The sequence below is a fragment of the Narcine bancroftii genome, chromosome 5 (assembly GCF_036971445.1).
Source record: "Narcine bancroftii isolate sNarBan1 chromosome 5, sNarBan1.hap1, whole genome shotgun sequence".
Lineage (NCBI taxonomy): Eukaryota > Metazoa > Chordata > Chondrichthyes > Torpediniformes > Narcinidae > Narcine > Narcine bancroftii.
Window position 1 is genome coordinate 32,713,446 of NC_091473.1, and position 18,101 is coordinate 32,731,546.

An 18,101-nucleotide genomic window follows, 5' to 3' on the forward strand; every position below is an offset into this window, starting at 1 on the left:
AGGTAGTGATGCAACCAGCCAGAATGCTCCCCACAATACACCTGTGGTTGTTTTTGGTGACATTCCAAATCTCCTCAGGCACCTCAAAGTTTAGCCATTGGTGAGCTTTCTTTGTGATTGCATCAACATGGAAACTCCAGGACAGATCCTTGGAGATGTTGACGCTCAGGAATTTGAAGCTCTTGACCCTCTCCGTTACTGAGCCCTTGATGAGGACTGGGTTGATGGAAATGTATCGTTTCAATATCCCATGAAAGTATTACAAAAAATTGTATCGACAGGTAGACCCCGACTTACAATGGGCTTTGGTTCTGGGACTTGTATCATAAGTTAGAGTCTATCCGTACTTGCCTTTCCCTGCTGGGAGGCCGACTTCCTTGCTGCTGCTGATGGGCTGATGTCCCCACTGCATGCCGGGAAGATGATGTGGCATCTGGTGACTAGGGGCAGCAGCATCACCTCACAACTTACTTTGTGATTTGGAATGCATGTGCAGATTGCCATTTCCCTCTTTAATCTCTCTCTCTCTCTCTCCCCCCAGCGACGGCAATCTGCACATGCATTTCAAATCACTTTTTTCTTTTAAAAAAGGTGTTGGGTCTGTCAAAGCATGTTTCTTTGATGTCACTACAAGAGGAACACCGAAATGATGACATTGAAGGGGTGGGTGGTGGTGATGGGAAGTGGCCTGCGTGCCCTGATTGGATGGAAGCATGTCCTTCAGAGAAGGAAAAGCAACCATTTTGATACAGGTCGTACCCGACTTATTTTTATTCAGAATGGATTTTGATCGTCATAACTTTGAAATATTGTAAGTCAGAACATTGTAAATTGGGATCTATGTATTGCAGAAAATTCATTACACTGAAGAAAACTACTTCACAAATGCAAAGAATTTAAAAAAAAATATTTATGCAATTGTGCCAGGAAAAAATGAACAATTTTCAATCTATATAAAAAAAAACATACTTGGATCAATTTTGCATTTTTGCTAAACTAATCCTTGCACACCGCATGCCCTTTGAATTGCCACATGCTGTTTGTATAAAAGTTTTTGGAACTTTAGACATTTTGTTGTTGATTTTCAACATCCAAATCTGAATTCTAACAGCAATTGTGTTTCTATACCTTGAGTCTGCAGCATCATATTAAAGCCATGTTTTGCTGGGTAAATATTAAAAAAAAATCACTGTCAACAATACATGATTGAAGTGTTTATTTGTAAGAAATGTCAAGTTCATCAGCCTTTCTCAACAGAGGCCACAGCACATTCAAGGGGGCCACAGAATTAAATAATAAAATATTTTTAATATAGTTGTTAATTTTGTTATTATTAATATAGTTGTTAGAAGTGAAGTACAGAGGAAACCAACTAAACGAAGCAGTAGTTTAGGGGGTGGGGGAGGCCATAGCCAAAAGAGTTGAGAATTGCTGATAAAGCTGATTCAAGCTGGGCTAGACCTTGCATATTTTAAGCTCAGAAAGGTTCCTATAAGTTGTTAAATGAATATATTTCACTGGCCTCTGCAAAAGGATAGATTTCAGCACTAAGAATTTTTTTAAAAATATATTTAAAAAGTTAAAGAATAAATGAAGCAGTCTTGTTTGTTTTCAGTTGCTATCCAGCAGTTTTTCTGAACAAATCAACAATTCAAATTGGTATACAAAGATCATTTGTTACGTGCTTCCATTGAATCTATATATTCTTTCTGCAGGCTCTAATGGGCTTCAGACAAATTGATGTCATTGATATGGATACAATAGATGTTTCTAATCTGAACAGACAATTTTTATTCAGGTGAGTAATTACATAAGGTTGGATTTTAAATCTTGAACATTTATGATAGTCAGATCCAGATCTCTCTGCATTTTAAAATGCTGCAGTTTGTTGTCATTTAGATAATGGTGCTTTTTTTGATTTTTTTTTAAAATTCCTGCCAGAAGTGACAATTTTACATTTTCCTTCCTGACTTTTGCCTAATCATCACATAGTTTCATATTTATGTTTTCTTCACATCTTGCTTTCCTATTTGTCCTTTTGTCATCAGCAAATGAAATAACCATTATTTCATTCAAGTCTCATGGCCCACCACACCCACACCTGCCATCAATTGCCAATCTGCACTAATCCCATTTACCAGCACTTGGTCTGAAGACTCCAGGCCATAATGGTTGAAGTGCTCATTCAGATATGAATAAGAGCCCTACCATTCATGGTGTATCTTCTATCCCTATTAAATCTCCTTAAATGTGAATTTAATAGAATAATAAATACTTATCTACTCTGGCTCACAAAGTCCCTACTCGAGGAGCCACTGTTTAAATTGTAGAAAGTTGAGGCCCCAAAACTGATCCCTGTGGCACTTAACACATGATGTATTGCCATCTAGAAAAAAAATTGACCTGCTTATGTCTGCTTTGTGTGAGGTCCTGCTGTTTTGCCCACACCAATATGTTACCTCCTATACTAAACTTTTACATAATAAAATGCTTGTGGCAAGTGTGTGCTAATCTTTTACAATAATAACATTTGAAGTTGACTTCAGTTTTGAACTTAAAAGTGTAATTCATTTATTAGATGGCTGATGTTTTTACAAAAAAATTAACTTAACTTTCCTAACTATTTTTTGCTTAACAGACCGAAAGATGTAGGAAGACCAAAAGCAGAAGTCGCCGCTGAATTCATTAATGGCCGAATACCTGATTGCCATGTAGTTCCGTATCCTTTTATTGAATAAGTAATTTTATTGTGGCAGTAAATAACAAAAACTTACTTGCCTTTGAGTCCTTATTTGCAGAATCACATAATTGATCATTTTATCTTGCTTCATGTTATGGATTTTTTTTTCCCTCATTGAAGATTCCAAAAACTTTGCGCATTTTTGTATGGTGCCTCGATTGTCACACCTGAATTAAGGCCATTTATGGGGCCCCTAAAAATTAATTTCGGGCTCATAATTTGCTCACTTTTACATTGGTGTGTCAGTAATTTTAGATTTGTTCTGAAATTGATTTTTATTTTCATTTGAATTGTTACAAGCCCATAAACCCAGCAGCAATAGATATTCACCAAGACAAATGGTTACTTAGAGCTTTTAATTATCTTTAAACATGAAAACAGGATCAAACTTTAACTTATTACTATTAACTAACCTAACTTAACCCCCTTCTAATTCTAAGCGCATGTGTATGTAATGTGTGTAAGTTCAGAAAAGTTCTTTGGTTCACAGTCCAATCTCACTTCTCATTCCTCCAAGTTTACTGGTTGCAGGCAATTCTTGTACTGTGCACAGAATTTTACATTTATGAAGTTCACCAGGCTTTGGTGCTAGAAAGATAAATGGTTATTGTTCAGGAAGGTTCTTGTTGGTTTTCAGAGAGAGATTTGTTGTTCGCTGGACATCCACAACTGATTACTTGTAATGTTTCATGTGAAACATTAGGCAGCCAGTCCTCTTGTATGAACCACAAGGGCTTTGACCAGGCTGAACTAAGCAGTCACAACCCGTCTTCCAAAAAGGGTATTTCCACAAGTTTGCCAGCTTGTCCTGTTCCAGTCCTAGTTGCTGCTGCTGACTGTAACACTGCAGAACTGATCTTTCTCTCCCTCTGAGAGAGAAAACCACATGACACGCCTAGAACAAGTTCCTCTCCAGTCAGCCTGCAGCTCTGACAAAGAACATAGGAAGTAGGAACAGGAGTAGGCCAAAAATAGCCCATCGAGCCTTCAATAAGATCATAGCTGATCTAATTTATGACCTAACTCCACCTACCTGCCTTTTCTCCATATCCCCTAATTTCTCTATCATGTAACAATTTATCTAACCAAATTTTAAATATGTTTAATGAAACAGCCTCAACCACTTCCCTGGTTAGAGAATTCCAAACATTCACTACTCTCTGGGAAAAACTATTTTTCCTCATCTCCCCCGAATCTTGAGACTGTGTCCTCTCGTTTTAGTTTCCCCAGCCAGCTCAAAAAACCTTCCTACATCTATCCTATCCATACCCTTCATAATCCTATATGTTTCTATAAGATCTCCTCTCATTTTTCTGAACTCGAGCGAATACAATCCTAGATGATTTAATCCCTTCATGAAGGGATGAAGTCAACCCCTTCATCCTAGGGATCAACCTAGTAAACCTCCTCTGGACCGTCTCCAAAGCCAGTATATCCTTCCTCAAATATCGAGACCAGAACTGGACACAGTACTCCAGGTGCAGTCTCACCAGTACCTTGTACAGTTGCAACATTACCTCCCTACTCCTGAATTCAATTCCTCTAGCGATGAAGGGCAACATTCCATTTGCCTTCTTAATAACCTGCTGCACCTGCAACCTAACTTTTTGCGATTCATACACAAGCACTCCCAAGTCCCTCTGCACAACAGCATGCTGTAGTTTTTCACCCTTTAAATAATATTCAGCTCTTTAATTTTCTTGTCAAAGTGGATTACCTCACACTTACTAACATTGTAATCCATCTGCCAGACCTTTGCCCACTCATTCAGCTTAACTATATCCCTCTGCAGACTCTCCACATCCTCATTACAATTTGCTCTTCCACTCAATTTGGTGTCATCCGCAAACTTGGCTACACCACATTTTGTTCCCTCCTCCAAGTCATCAATGTAAATGATGAACAGTTGTGGGCCTAGCACCGACCCCTGCGGCAGCCCACTTACCACTCTCTGCCAACCTGAAAAACTCCCACTTATCCTGACTCTCTGCCTCCTGTCAGACAACCAATTTTCAATCCATGCCAATATACTTCCCTGGACTCCACTTTCCTGTAACTTACTGATAAGTCTCTTGTGCGGCACCTTATCGAACGCTTTCTGGAAATCCAAATATATAACATCAACCTGTTCCCTCTATCCACTGCACCCATTATATCCTCAAAGAATCCTAACAAGTTTGTCAAACAAGATCTTCCCTTTCTAAAACCATGCTGCATCTGCCTGATTGAACCCTTATGTTCCAAAAGTTTCACTATTTCATCTTTAATGACGACTTCAAGCATTTTTCTTTCATCTGTTGCCTTTCTGTAAACAGCAAACCATTAGTCTCTTGGGCACTCTCCAAAGCTTTTGCAAAGGCTCTTAGCGCTCACCTGTCTAGCATGAGCAGAGCTCCAGTATTTTAAATGAGATCTATTTTGAAGTGTTTATATGTGACCTACACTAAAAAGCCTGCCCCAATTTATCTTCCAAAAACATATCTATGTACAATTCAAACACAACATAATCTGTCATTGAATGTATATTTTCAAGTCTTATTTGTTGGTTGGTGAAAGATCATTACTGTGTATTGCTGGTGGATGGTAGGTCTATTTTGTTGTAATGAGGACATTCATAGGATTCCAATGAAAAAGATGGCTTATATTTTCAGAATCATGGAAAACCACAGCAAGTCATTTTGCAAGTAATACATTGAGTAAAAGGCGATTGTATTTTAAAAAGATTTATTGTGTCAAAAAGAGAATAATAGATGTCAGTTGCAAGTTCTGACAGGGTCACCCTTAATTTATATAGAGGTTCTTGTACATCTATACTTAAACCAAAATCACACCTTTGAGCTAGACTATTCATAATCTTGATGTTGTATTTGATCATGGGATGTACTTCCAATCAGATGCACACTGTCACTAAGGGTAGTATTTCCATTCCTACAGCATTTGCCTTCTTTCATTTTCATTTTGCCACTTGCCCCATATCATTAACCATTCCTAGACTTGACTATTTAAGTACCCATTTGGCACTGCTACCTAGTTTCATTTGTTTGTCATCACTGTGCTAGCTGGCCTACACCACCTCTTAATTCAAGAGCATTTTAACCTTCAGGTTTTTTTTTAATTATATCACATTTTTATCAAGTTATCTATTTCCAAACATTTTTTTTCAAAAAAGAACACCCTCTCAAACTTTCAAGGGCCAGACAATCCACTGACAAAGTCTGGTACAACTTTATACAAATATTTCTATCAGAAATATTTGTCAGTGTTTATCCTTCAGCCAAATGAGATGATCTGGTTATCAGTTTTTTTTGTTCTCTTTTTTTTGTAATTCTTTATTTATTGCACTGTGAACCATATCAACCAATATATTTACAGATGTATCTCTTTAAATATTCAGTGACATTTTCTCTTTATTTCCCCATCCCTCCCTTCCCACACCCCTCCAAAAACGTTAAATATTGAACATATAAAATACAATAAAACAATATCTTTATACAAAAGGAATACAAACAAAAAAGCCGTATCATCTACTTATTCACATTAAATCTGATCGTGTTTATCTTCTTATCATTTTAGGTGGTGGTGGTCTGAGGCCTGCTCTTTCTGTTATGTTCCATATTTGGTTCCCAGGTTTTTTCAAACATTGTAACTTTGTCTTTTAAATTATGTGATTTTTTTTTCCAATGGGATACACTTAAACTTGGTTATATATTCCGTTAATGTTTATAGTCATATAATCCAACATGGCCATCTTGTATCTTTATTTTCACTTCTTTTCTGCCTCTTCACCACCTCCATCCCCTTTTTTTACATTACTGTTTTAAAAGTTTTCCCTTTTAATTTCAATATATGACAACGCACTTAAGACATGAAATTCCCCAACAATCCCCACAAGCAATAACACTTTAACCCCAAATGAACCTCCCCTCCTTGGATTGCCCCTTGTCCCTTGACGGCAACCACAACTCCCCTTTCCATTTTGTTTGCGAACTTACTCGCAAGTGTCAACCGATTTCGCAGTGACCATTATTCTTCCCCCCCCCCACCCACCAGAGAACACTATTTTCCTATACTTATAACAAAGCTCTCTTTTTTTTCCTTCTTCCCCTTCTCTTATCCATCTTTAAATCTTTATATATACATTATCTTTACTTTATATTTTTGTATATTTTCTTGCCGGTCATCCTTCTTGACACTCCTCCTATCCTCCTGTCCTACGAATGTTCAGCAAATTCTTGGGCTTTCTTTGGGGCCGAGATCTGGTTATCAGTTTGATGTAATTTGTGTTGGGATGATGACTCTGACAGAATACTTAACTGGATATGCCTTTTAAGTCTTTGTGGGTTGTAACAGACACTTTATAAACATGAGCTAATTTTGTAGGTGAGGGGAAAGATGATTGTTGACACCCAGCATGCTCTCGAAATGCACCATAAGGATGGAGCAGTCAGTTATGAGGTTACAGTAAGTATGAATTACAAGAGAGGATGTTCTCTGATCCAGAGATTGCTTGGGTGTAGGATGAAAACCCACTATGCCAGTCTGCACCATAGATACATCTAAGGACCTGTAAGATTTTTTTTTGCATAGCTGAACAAAGCTTGTCCTAAAGGGCTGTTGGAGAGAGAATCTTGTGTGGGGCATGCAGGACTTGCCTGCTTCACACAGTGTTTTGGGCAGGAAAAACACTGTTGCCAAATATTGTTTGTGCAGCCCAGCAGGCAGGAGTCCCGTGTCAATTCAGGACTTGAAATCAGCATAACAGCATTCCATCAGGCACAAGTTGTATAGGCATGATGTTCAGTGATGCACCTTTACTGTCAAGGATTTTTGGCAGAGACCTTGCGATTCATACGTCCATTATGAAATTAGAAAGCATTGTCACTATGAACTTATTGTGTAAAATGAATTAAAACTTTGAATTGCAACAATCCTTATCTTTGTTCTCAGCCATTTTAAAAGGATACAAGACTTCAATGAATCCTTTTACAGGCGTAAGTAATGCTCTTTGCTAAGATGCAACTTTTTTGGTGTTGATAGGAAGTGTGCAATTTATTAACAAAACAAAAATTCCTACAAACTCGAACCCTGTTGAAATTAGTAATCAAGTCAGATTTAAAAATTCTGACATAGAATTATTTTCTCCTGGATAAATACTTCCCTGACTAATTTTGTTCCATTTGGTTAGCTCAACGCTATTACAGCAACTGCTGTCTCGGTTCAAATCTACCGCTGTCGGTAAGGAGTTTGTTCTCCCTGTGACCACGTAGGTTTCCTCCAAGAGTCCTTGTTTCTTCCCATAATTCCAAAAACGTGCAGGTTAATAGTTGAACTGGTCATATGTGCTTGGGGGGTGTGTGCTTGTGGGCTAGAAGGGCCTGTTATTTAAAAGAAACTGAAGATCAAGCCTTCTCCAGTCCGTTTAAATTTAAAATTGTTTTGACTTTGCCACAAATTATTTGCTCAATGTTCAAAGACATAGTAATTGAATCTTTTTCTTCCCTCTCATTACTGACCTTCTCTTGCCCACCTGCTGGAACGTTATAAATGTTGTGAACCCTTTGTTGTCACACTTCAGTGACCACTTTTTCATTTTTGTGCATGGACGACAGAAGTCAATTACCTGTAAATGGGGTTAGTAAATTATAGTCATGGCTACTTCAGATGAAAATCATTATTGGTGCTACTCTATTTCAGAACAAAGATTAGAAAGGGAACATAGAGTACTTAGTTATAGGAACAATGGAGCAGACAATGAATGCATAGTATACTTGGGGGCAAATTACGGAGACTCTATCCTTATTAAGTCCTTTGTATCTACAAAAGTGCCAGAGGATTCAAGAACATTTAAACACTTCTATTGTTTAAATGGGGAAGAATAATTACAGTTAGTTTAACTTGGGGTGGGGGGGGGGGGTCGAGGAGTCCCGCTGTGAGTTGAAGGTGTGTGGCTGTGAATGGAGAGCAGCGCGGTAGCAGAGTCGGGTTAGACCATATGGTGGTGTGCATTTATTTAGAAATGATACCAAGAAATACTGCATGTGTAGATCAATAATGAATAGCATGGATTTATTAAGGGCAAATCCTGTCTGTTGATTGGCCCTCTTCACTACTGCCTTGAAAGTGGTCTGAAACTAAGGGGAGAAAAATGGGCAAGCAGAAGTTATCCAATCCAGTATAAAAATTGCATTTGACATGTGCAACATTGCAAGAATGTACACATTAAATTGGAAGATATTAATTTGGTGTGGAGGAACAAATGCCTGCTGTTGAATGCCATGATATTCCTAAAGGAAGTAAAACAGATCATTAAAATAGTTTGAAACATATGGAGTGCTTTTCTTAGTAGCTGAGTTGGAACAGAAAAAAGAGCAGTAATGTTATGTTAGACCTGTAAACAATGCTGGTTGAGTACTGCATTAATGTGACTTTGCAAGAGAAGTTGCAGAGTAAGTTTAAGAGGATACAGTCACCAATAGAAACAAGGAATAAGCCAAGAATGGATTCTTTGACAGGAAACTAAGTGAGAAACCTGAGTGGAGCAAAAGTTGAACATTTTCCTCTTTGTTCCTGGTTATCTCCACACGGTGCTTTAGACCCGCTCCCCTTCGGGTCTGCTCGACCTGCAGCCTGTGCCCGCTCCCCTTCGGGTCTGCTCAACCTGCAGCCTGTGCCCGCTCCCCTTCGGGTCTGCTCGACCTGCAGCCTGTGCCCGCTCTCCTTCGGGTCCGCTCAACCTACAGCCTGTGCCCGCTCCCCTTCGGGTCCGCTCGACCTGCAGCCTGTGCCCGCTTCCCTTCGGGTCCGCTCGACCTGCAGCCTGTGCCCGCTCTCCTTCGGGTCCGCTCAACCTACAGCCTGTGCCCGCTCCCCTTCGGGTCAGTGTGCTGCAGCTGCTCTTTTGTGCACTTTTTGCCAAATCCATTCTGTATTATCATAGTGCCTCTCTGCCTCCTGCTCTCCCTGAGCCCAACAAGTTTTTCCTCTTGCTTTGTTCCTCCTCTCTGCCTTCAGTCTATTGATGCTTTATTCTCTCTGATGTGCACATCGACATATTTTGGGGTCCACTCCAATCTCCTGTCTCTCTGTGTCCAATTAGATACCAGAATGGACAGCGTGAAGGAGCAACTAACCAACAAAAGTTGAGCATTCATTGGTTAGTTGCCACGCATCCCTGATTAATCCTGCATGGTCTGGATCTACTCCATTTCAAAGTGCAGCCTCTTGCTTCTCTCCAATCTGCTACCTTTGAGCCCATGTGGTTTACTCTCGTTTTGATGATTATTATTAATTTGGTTTTTAGTTTATAATTCCAAAACACTTGATGGTCAGTTAGGTTTCCTTGCATCATACAGCTTCCTTTGCTAAATTTATAGTTCTGTTTAAGTACAGCATGGGCCTGGACTGGCATATAACAAGGTGTAGAACGATTGGTGAAGCTACTGCAAAGCCTCTAGAGAAGGACAACAGCCTCTGGACTTGCTTCCACTGGACACTGAGGATTGATCTTTGTAACAACCTCTCAAACACTTCATGGTGCATTGTTGAAGGAGGAAACATGAGTGCCAGTAATGCATACTAGGCAAAAGTTTTCAATTGATATATCAGTGAATTAGAAAAAGGTGAATCAATTGTATTAACTGTATATATTATGAATTAATGTTTTGAAATAAAATATCATGTGGAGAGGATAGATCTTGATGCTTCAAAGAATAGAAATGGAATTCTCTCAGTAAGTTGTTAAATTGTCACCTTTGGTGGTTGAATGACAGAAGGCAGTGGTTTTTGATTTTTTTTTCACCAACATACCATTTTAAGTACTGTATTCCTTTACTTACAGCAGTGGAGGGAGCTGGTGAGCCTGAGCCCCTTCCCAGGCCACTTATAAATTGCAGCATGCAGGTAGCCCTCCTGGGACCCGGGTGAGATTACTAGGTAGTGTGTGCCTCCTGCACCTTTCAAACAGCAGCCTAACCTACCTGTTAAATTGCTAACCTGGCAATTTAAGAGGGATTCCGCCCCTGCAATGCTGTGGTGAGTGACACGTCATGCAGCCTCAGGGAATCCCCTGTTCCCTGTGTGCTTTCTTTTTAAATGGGGTAACCAGGTGCGGCATTTCCACTTTCAAATAGGCAGAGAAGGACACCTGGGTAAGTTTTACTGGGTTCCGTGACCACTTCCGATGTAGGTCTGAGACCCAGGTAGATTTTGACCGGACTTGCCCACTTCAGCCCTTTCAAATAGGCCTGTACCTGGGTCTTCAACCTATTAAATGTCCAGTTAACCCCATTTTACAAGGCAATTTGAAAGGGCCCAGAATTTGTTTTGATGTGAAAAATTTTATTGATAATTTATTTATTTTGTCAATTTACAACCTTGTTTTACATATTATTTATCAATAATGTCCTTGCCATATTTCACACACAACAAACCCACAGACCACAAGCTGAGAAATTGGCATAAAGAAACTAAGCAACTGTGCTAATTTCTCAGTTTTGATCAAAGCTTGCATTGTTAGAAATGTCATATTCAGGAGTTTAAATTGAACTTTTCAGTTTGAATTCATTTTTAAGATCTCCATATTATTTGAAAAGTTTTTTTTAGCCCTTTGCAGTGTACATGATGGTCGTTATGTTTACCAATATATTGACAGCCTTGGGTTCCAATCATCGAATATATTTCAACATTTGAGATTTCAATGGGACGTGCACAAATGCAAATTTTATTGTGAAGGAAGAAAGTGGAAGTGAATGTCAAAGTTGGAAAATAAGGACCACGCTTAAATTGAAACAGAATTGTCAATATTGATTATTTTTGCATTTCAGAATTTCACATCATTATTAGTGGATTAGATTCTATCATTGCACGACGATGGATCAATGGGATGTTGGTATGTGTAACACAAGCATATTTAGTCGTGGATAGCAATTCTTGAAAGTTGAGAATGATGAAGCTATATTAAAAACAAGAGTTTAAATTTGAATTAAAAAATCCACATAAATTAAAAATAGCGTAGCTTGAGAGAGCAAAGTTGAGCTGTGGGAAGCAATTCATTATTTGTGACAAATTTACATACTTTTAAAAAATGTAAAATTAGGCAAGTGGTCCAAAAGTGGTCGAGGAGAAAGTTAAAGTTGGCGTTAGAACATGAAACAGTACATTGCAGGAACAGATCCTTCAGCCAAACATGCCCCAAGTTAAACTAAAACTCTGCTGCTTGAACATAATACATATCCCTCTAATCCCTGCATACTTACACGTGTATCTAAATACGATTGTATTTTTTGCCATCGTTACTCCTGACAACACCTTCCAGGCACCTTTATCCTGGAATAAAGATTCTAATGGTCAACCCTGTCAATGCCTCACAATTTTATAAATTTCTATCAAGCCACCTCTCAGTCTCCAATACTCCAAAGAAAGCAGCCCAAATTTGCCCAATTTCCACTTGTAGCTCCCCCTTCCCCACCCACCCCCAAAACATTGAGGCAGTATCCTGGTAAATCTCCTGATATTTTCCAAAAGTTCCACTTCCTTTATCAATGGGATGACCAGAATTGCATATATTATTCTAAGTGTTGCCAAAACAAAGTTTTGTATAGCTAGAATGTGATTTCCGAATTTTAAAATTCAATGCTCTGCCGAATGAAGGCAAGCATACACTGTGACTTCATTACCACCTTATCTACTTGTGTGGCTATTTCCAAGTAGCTACGTGTCTGAAATCCAAGATTCTACTGTAGGTCAAAACCTTTTAGCGTCCTGCCATTAGCTATATACATTTGTAAACAAGAAAATTTGCAGATGCTGGCATCTAGCACAGTACACTAAAGTGCTGTAGAAACTTGCATCACTCAGTATGCACAGAAACCTAAAGCCAATTGTCATTTCAGGCCTGACCCTTCGTAAAGAACTATAAATGTTCCCTTTACATTTGACCTCCCAAATGCAACACCGCACACTTGTCCAGATTAAACTCCATCTATCATTTCTCTGCCCATATCTGTAACATCTATATCCTTTGGTGTTCTTTGATAGGTTGGTAAACTGTCTACAGCTCCACCAATCTTTGTGCGATTTGCAAATGCACTCATCTACCCATCAACTTGTTCATCCATGTCATCGATGTATATTACAAATAAAAGGAGTCCCAATGCTCATCCTTGCAGAACACCTCATTGGTCACACACCTGCAACCAGATTCATACTCTTCCACCACAACTGTGTATAGTAGTGATTCCCAAAGTGGGCGCTGTGCACCCCCCCCCCCACCAAGGGGGAGGTGAGGAAAAAGGGGGTGTACTGAATCTTAAGTCTTATTATTCACTTTGCTACAAAGTTTCATGAAGAAGCCAGTGCAATAATTTACTGGCCAGGCACAGGGTTATAGTAGTGAGCAAAATAAACAGCAACTAGGTGTTCTCGAGAGAGAGAGAGAGAGAGAGCTGGGCTCTATGGCATCACTAACCCCCCCCCCCCACCAAGCACCACCATGCCCCCTCCCACCCAAAAGCTGTTGTACTTGGGGGGGGGGGGGGGGTAGGGGGGTGGAAGACTCGGTGCTCAGAATGTGGCCAGGTGGCCAAGGGGGAGCCTGATTAAAGTTTAAGAACTACTGGTGTATGACCCAGCCAATTCTGCATCCAAACCACCATGAATCCCATGCATCTGTACCTTTTAGATCAGCCTACCATGAGGAATCTCATCACATGCATTACAAAAGTCCAATAGATTAAAGAGATAGATGACTTAAGAGTTGAGAAGATTTTTTGAAATTCAGGAAATAATAACCAAGTTGTTGATGAAAGACTAATAACAGAAGCAAGCTGTTATGAAGTATAAAATCAAATTATAAAAACTTTTTTTTTGCATTTTGAAAGATCAACAAAAATAACAACCATCTGCAAGAGAATTATAATATCAGATGCAATTAATTGTCATGTAATTAAAAAAATGCAATATTAAATTAAAATGCCTTTTAGTCTGCCAAAAGGCAGACAAAGATTTGCCATTAGCATTACAAAGGAAAAGAAGCAAAAGCGAGTCCCTCAGAGCCACTGAGCATCTGTGGATTCACCTCAAGCGCTCCTGTAGCCACACAAGACTCCAGTTCAAATCATCGAGTGAAACACAAAATTGCACGAAGACTGGGAGATCACTTTGTTGAGCACATCGGCTCTGCCGCAATAGCGTGGATCTCCCAGTGGCCACCCCTTTCAATTCCCCATCCCATTCCCTTGCTTGCATGTCTGTCCATGGTCTCATGTACTGCTACACTGAGACCACATGCAAATTGGAGGAACCACACCTCATTTTTAGACTGGGCACCCTCCAACTGGATGGCATTAATAGTGAATTCTTTGGCTTTCGTTTAAACCCCCACCACCCACACACACTTCTTCCCCCAACTCTCTCTCTCTCTCTTTCTTCCTTGTTTCCTTTTGCACAAGCGTGATCAATTCTTACCTCATCCCTTATCATTATCCAATTTACACCTTTTGTTGGTCTGGATTCCTCCCCCAGCAAGCATTGTCTGAATTCTTAGACTTCCTGGATTTCCTGCTTCTGGCTTATTCTGATTATTCCTTGATAGGCTCAGGCCCGAAATGTCGGCAATATATTTTTGCTTTTTATGGGCACATTTCGGTGTCATTTTACTCAGTTCAAACTATCGGCAATCTGAGCCCAGATCCAAATCTCCAACATGAAGAGGAAGCCTTCAGTCCACAGGCCCTTGGGGAGCACTTCTTGCCCTCAGCACCCATTGGTATCCCAGTTCTGATAGCTGGTTCTTATGAGCCAGTCTCCAATAGCCATACCCTGGTGTAAGTCCTTTGACCTCAACCTGCCAACAGCTTGCAGCCTGTGTATGTCCTCCAGCTGTAAAGCCCTTCGCTGGTCTACTGTCCTGGTCACCATCCTTGGGGTCACCTCTGCTTCCCCCTTTATGGAGACTGTTAATCCCTGTTACTGGTGCCCTGCACCAGTCTGCTGCTCCCTCGGAATCTGCAGCACCTCGTGGTCAATGCTGTACAAAGGTGCCGATATCTTGGACACGTTTCATCTTGTTTTTGTATGTTTTTGTAAGTTCTTATGACAACACGTGGATTTTTTTTAATTATAATTTTTTTTTTAAATTTTTGACACTGTGAACCATATCAACCAAAATATATTCAAACGTTTCTCATTAAATATATACAGTGGCATTTTCTCCCTTTTTTCCCCCCACCCCCCTCCAAAACCAATAAATATTCAAATTTACAATACAATAAAACCATAAAACAATGTCTTCACACAATGAAAAATAAACAAGAAAAATGTGTCATCTGTTTTTACACACTGAATCAAATCGTTTTGTCGTCTTATCATTTTAGGGGGTGGAGGTCGGAGGCAAGCTCTCTCTGTTATGTCCCAAATTTGTTCAAGTAATGTGACTTTATTTTTTAAATTGTGTTATTTTTTCCAATGGAATACATTTATTCATTTCCATGTACCATTGCTGTATTCTCAGGCTCTCTTCCATTTTCCAAGTTTACATTATACACTTTTTTGCTACTGATAAGGCTATCATAATGATTTTTTTTGCACTTTATCCAATTTGAGGCCTAATTCATTACATACGTTACTTAGAAGAAAGATCTCTCGATTTTTTGGTATGTTATTTTTTGTGATTTTATTTAATATTATTAGATTTTATTAGATCTTCCCAAAACTTACTCAGTTTCGTACATGCCCAAATTGTATGTATTGTTATTCCCATTTCCTTCTGACAGCAAAAACATTTATCTGATACTGTTGGATCCCATTCTTTTAGTTTTTGAGGAGTTATATTTTAACCAATTATACTGTTTCATGCGTAACCTTGTGTTTATTGTATTCTTCATAGTTCCAGAACATAACTTTTCCCATGCTTCATTTTTTATCTTAATGTTTAAATCCTTTTCCCACTTTTGTTTAGGTTTATAGCTTATTTCATCATTTTCCTTATCTTGCAGCTTAATGTACATGTTAGTTATAAATCTTTTAATTATCATTGTGTCTGTAATCACATATTCAAAGCTGCTTCCTTCTGGTAATCTCAATCTGTTTCCCAATTTATCCTTTAAATCAGCTTTCAGTTGGTGATATGCAAATGAGTTATTCCATATTTGTACTTCAACTGTTCAAATGTTAATAAATTATTTCCCAAAAAACAATTTTCTATTCTTTTGATTCCTTTTCTCTCCCATTCTCTAAAGGAAAGGTTATTGTAAAAGGAATTAATGGGTTTTGTGTCAATAACAATTTTGGTATTTGGTAATTCGTTTTTTTTCCTTTCTAAGTGGATCTTCTTCCATATATTAAGTAAATGATGCAATACTGGTGAGCTTTTATATTGCATCAGCTTTTCATCCCACTTATAAAGAATGTTTTGGTACCTTCTCCCCTATTTTATCTAGTTCTATCTTAGTCCAGTCTGGTTTTTCCCTTGTCTGGTAAAAGTTTGATAAATACCTTAATTGTACAGCTCTATAATAATTTTTAAAGTTTGGTAACTGCAAACCACCTTGGTTATAGCTCTCTGTTAATTTATCTAACGCTATTCTCGGTTTCCCCCCCTTTCCACAAGAATTTCCTTATTATTCTCTTTAGTTCATTAAAGAATTTCTCTGTTAAGGGAATTGGTAACGATTGAAATAAGTATTGTATTCTTGGGAACACATTCATTTTAATGCAATTTACCCTCCCTATCAATGTTAGCAGTAATTCTTTCCAATGTTCTAAGTCTTCCTGCAATTTCTTTATTAGTGGCTGATAATTTAGTTTGTACAAGTGGCTTAAATTATTATCTAACCTGATCCCTAGGTATCGGATTGCTTGTGCTTGCCATTTAAATGGTGATTCTTTTTAAAATGCTGTATAATCTGCATTACTCATTGGCTTCACTTCACTTTTATTTGCATTGATCTTGTACTCCGATATTTCTCTGAATTCTTTCAATTTCTTATGTAATTCTTTTATTGATATTTCTGGTTCTGTTAAGTATACTATGATGTCATCTGCAAATAAGCTGATTTATACTCCTCCTTTATTTTTATCCCTTTTATTTTATTTTCCGTTCTTATCAATTCTGCCAATGGTTCTATTGCTAAGGCGAACAATGACGGGGATAATGGACATCCCTGTCTACTTGACCTACTTAATTTAAATTGGCTTGATACATATCCATTTACTGTTACCTTCACCAACGGTCCATTATACAATGCTTTAATCCAATTAATATATTTTTCTGGTAGATTGAACCTCTGTAATACTTTAAATAAGTAGTTCCACTCTACTCTGTCAAAGGCTTTTATTGCATCTAAAGCAACAGCCATTGTTGGTTTCTTATTTCCTTGAACTGCATGAATTAGAAAAATAAGTTTACAGACATTATCCACTGTTCGTCTTTTCTTGTAATTATTGCTGTCTTACATGAATCTGGCAAATTTTGTGTTTCTTCTCTCTGATTCATTACTTCCAGGAGAGGAGGAATTAATAACTCTTTAAATGTTTTATAGAATTCTATTGGGAATCCATCCTCTCCTGGTGTTTTATTGTTCAGCAGCTTTTTTAATATATCCTGTACTTCCTCTATTTCAAATGGTTTTATCAGTTTGTTTTGTTCTTCTTGCAATTTCGGCAGTTCAATTTTAGCTAAAAACTCTTCTATTTTATCATCTTTCCTCTCGTTCTCAGTTTGATATAATTGTTCATAAAATTCCTTAAAGTTTTCATTAATCTCTATTGTGCTATATGTAATTTGTTTGTCCTTTTTTCTTGATGCCACGACAGTTCTTTTAGCTTGTTCTGTTTTAAGTTGCCAGGCTAATATTTTATGTGGTTTTTTTTCTCACAGTTCGTAATACTTTTGCTTTGTTTTCATTATGTTCTTCTCCACCTTGTATGTTTGTAATGTTTCATATTTTATTTTTTGTCTGCCAATTCTCTCTTTTTCGTTACATTATCCCTTTTTACTAGTTCTTTTTCTGTACTTACTATCTCCCTTTCCAACTGCTCTATTTTCCGATTCTAGTCCTTTTTCATCTTAGTTACATAACTTATTATCTGCCCTCTACTGAAGGCTTTCATTGCGTCCCATAATATAAATTTGTCTTTCACTGATTCCGTGTTTATTTCAAAATATGTTTTAATTTGGCGTTCAATAAGCTCACTAAATTCCTGCCTTTTAAGTAGCATGGAGTTTAACCTCCATCTATATGTTCTTGGTGGGATGCCTTCCAGTTCTATTGCTAATAACAGGGGTGAATGATCAGATAGTAGTCTAGCTTTATACTCAGTTTTCCTAACTCTCCCTTGAATATGGGCTGGACAACAAAAACAT

At 38.3% G+C, this 18,101-nt stretch overlaps 1 protein-coding gene across 7 annotated transcripts in view; it reads left to right on the forward strand.

Moving 5' to 3' along the window:
• uba3 (ubiquitin-like modifier activating enzyme 3) overlaps nucleotides 1-18,101 on the forward strand; it is a 79,752-nt gene that overhangs the window by 26,467 nt on the left and 35,184 nt on the right. For all 7 annotated transcript variants that reach the window (XM_069937093.1, XM_069937091.1, XM_069937090.1 and 4 more), the window contains 4 exons: nucleotides 1,716-1,798; nucleotides 2,639-2,719; nucleotides 7,688-7,731; nucleotides 11,563-11,627. In XM_069937093.1, the coding sequence (XP_069793194.1) occupies nucleotides 1,716-1,798; nucleotides 2,639-2,719; nucleotides 7,688-7,731; nucleotides 11,563-11,627 (273 nt within the window). The remainder of the gene's footprint in view (nucleotides 1-1,715; nucleotides 1,799-2,638; nucleotides 2,720-7,687; nucleotides 7,732-11,562; nucleotides 11,628-18,101) is intronic.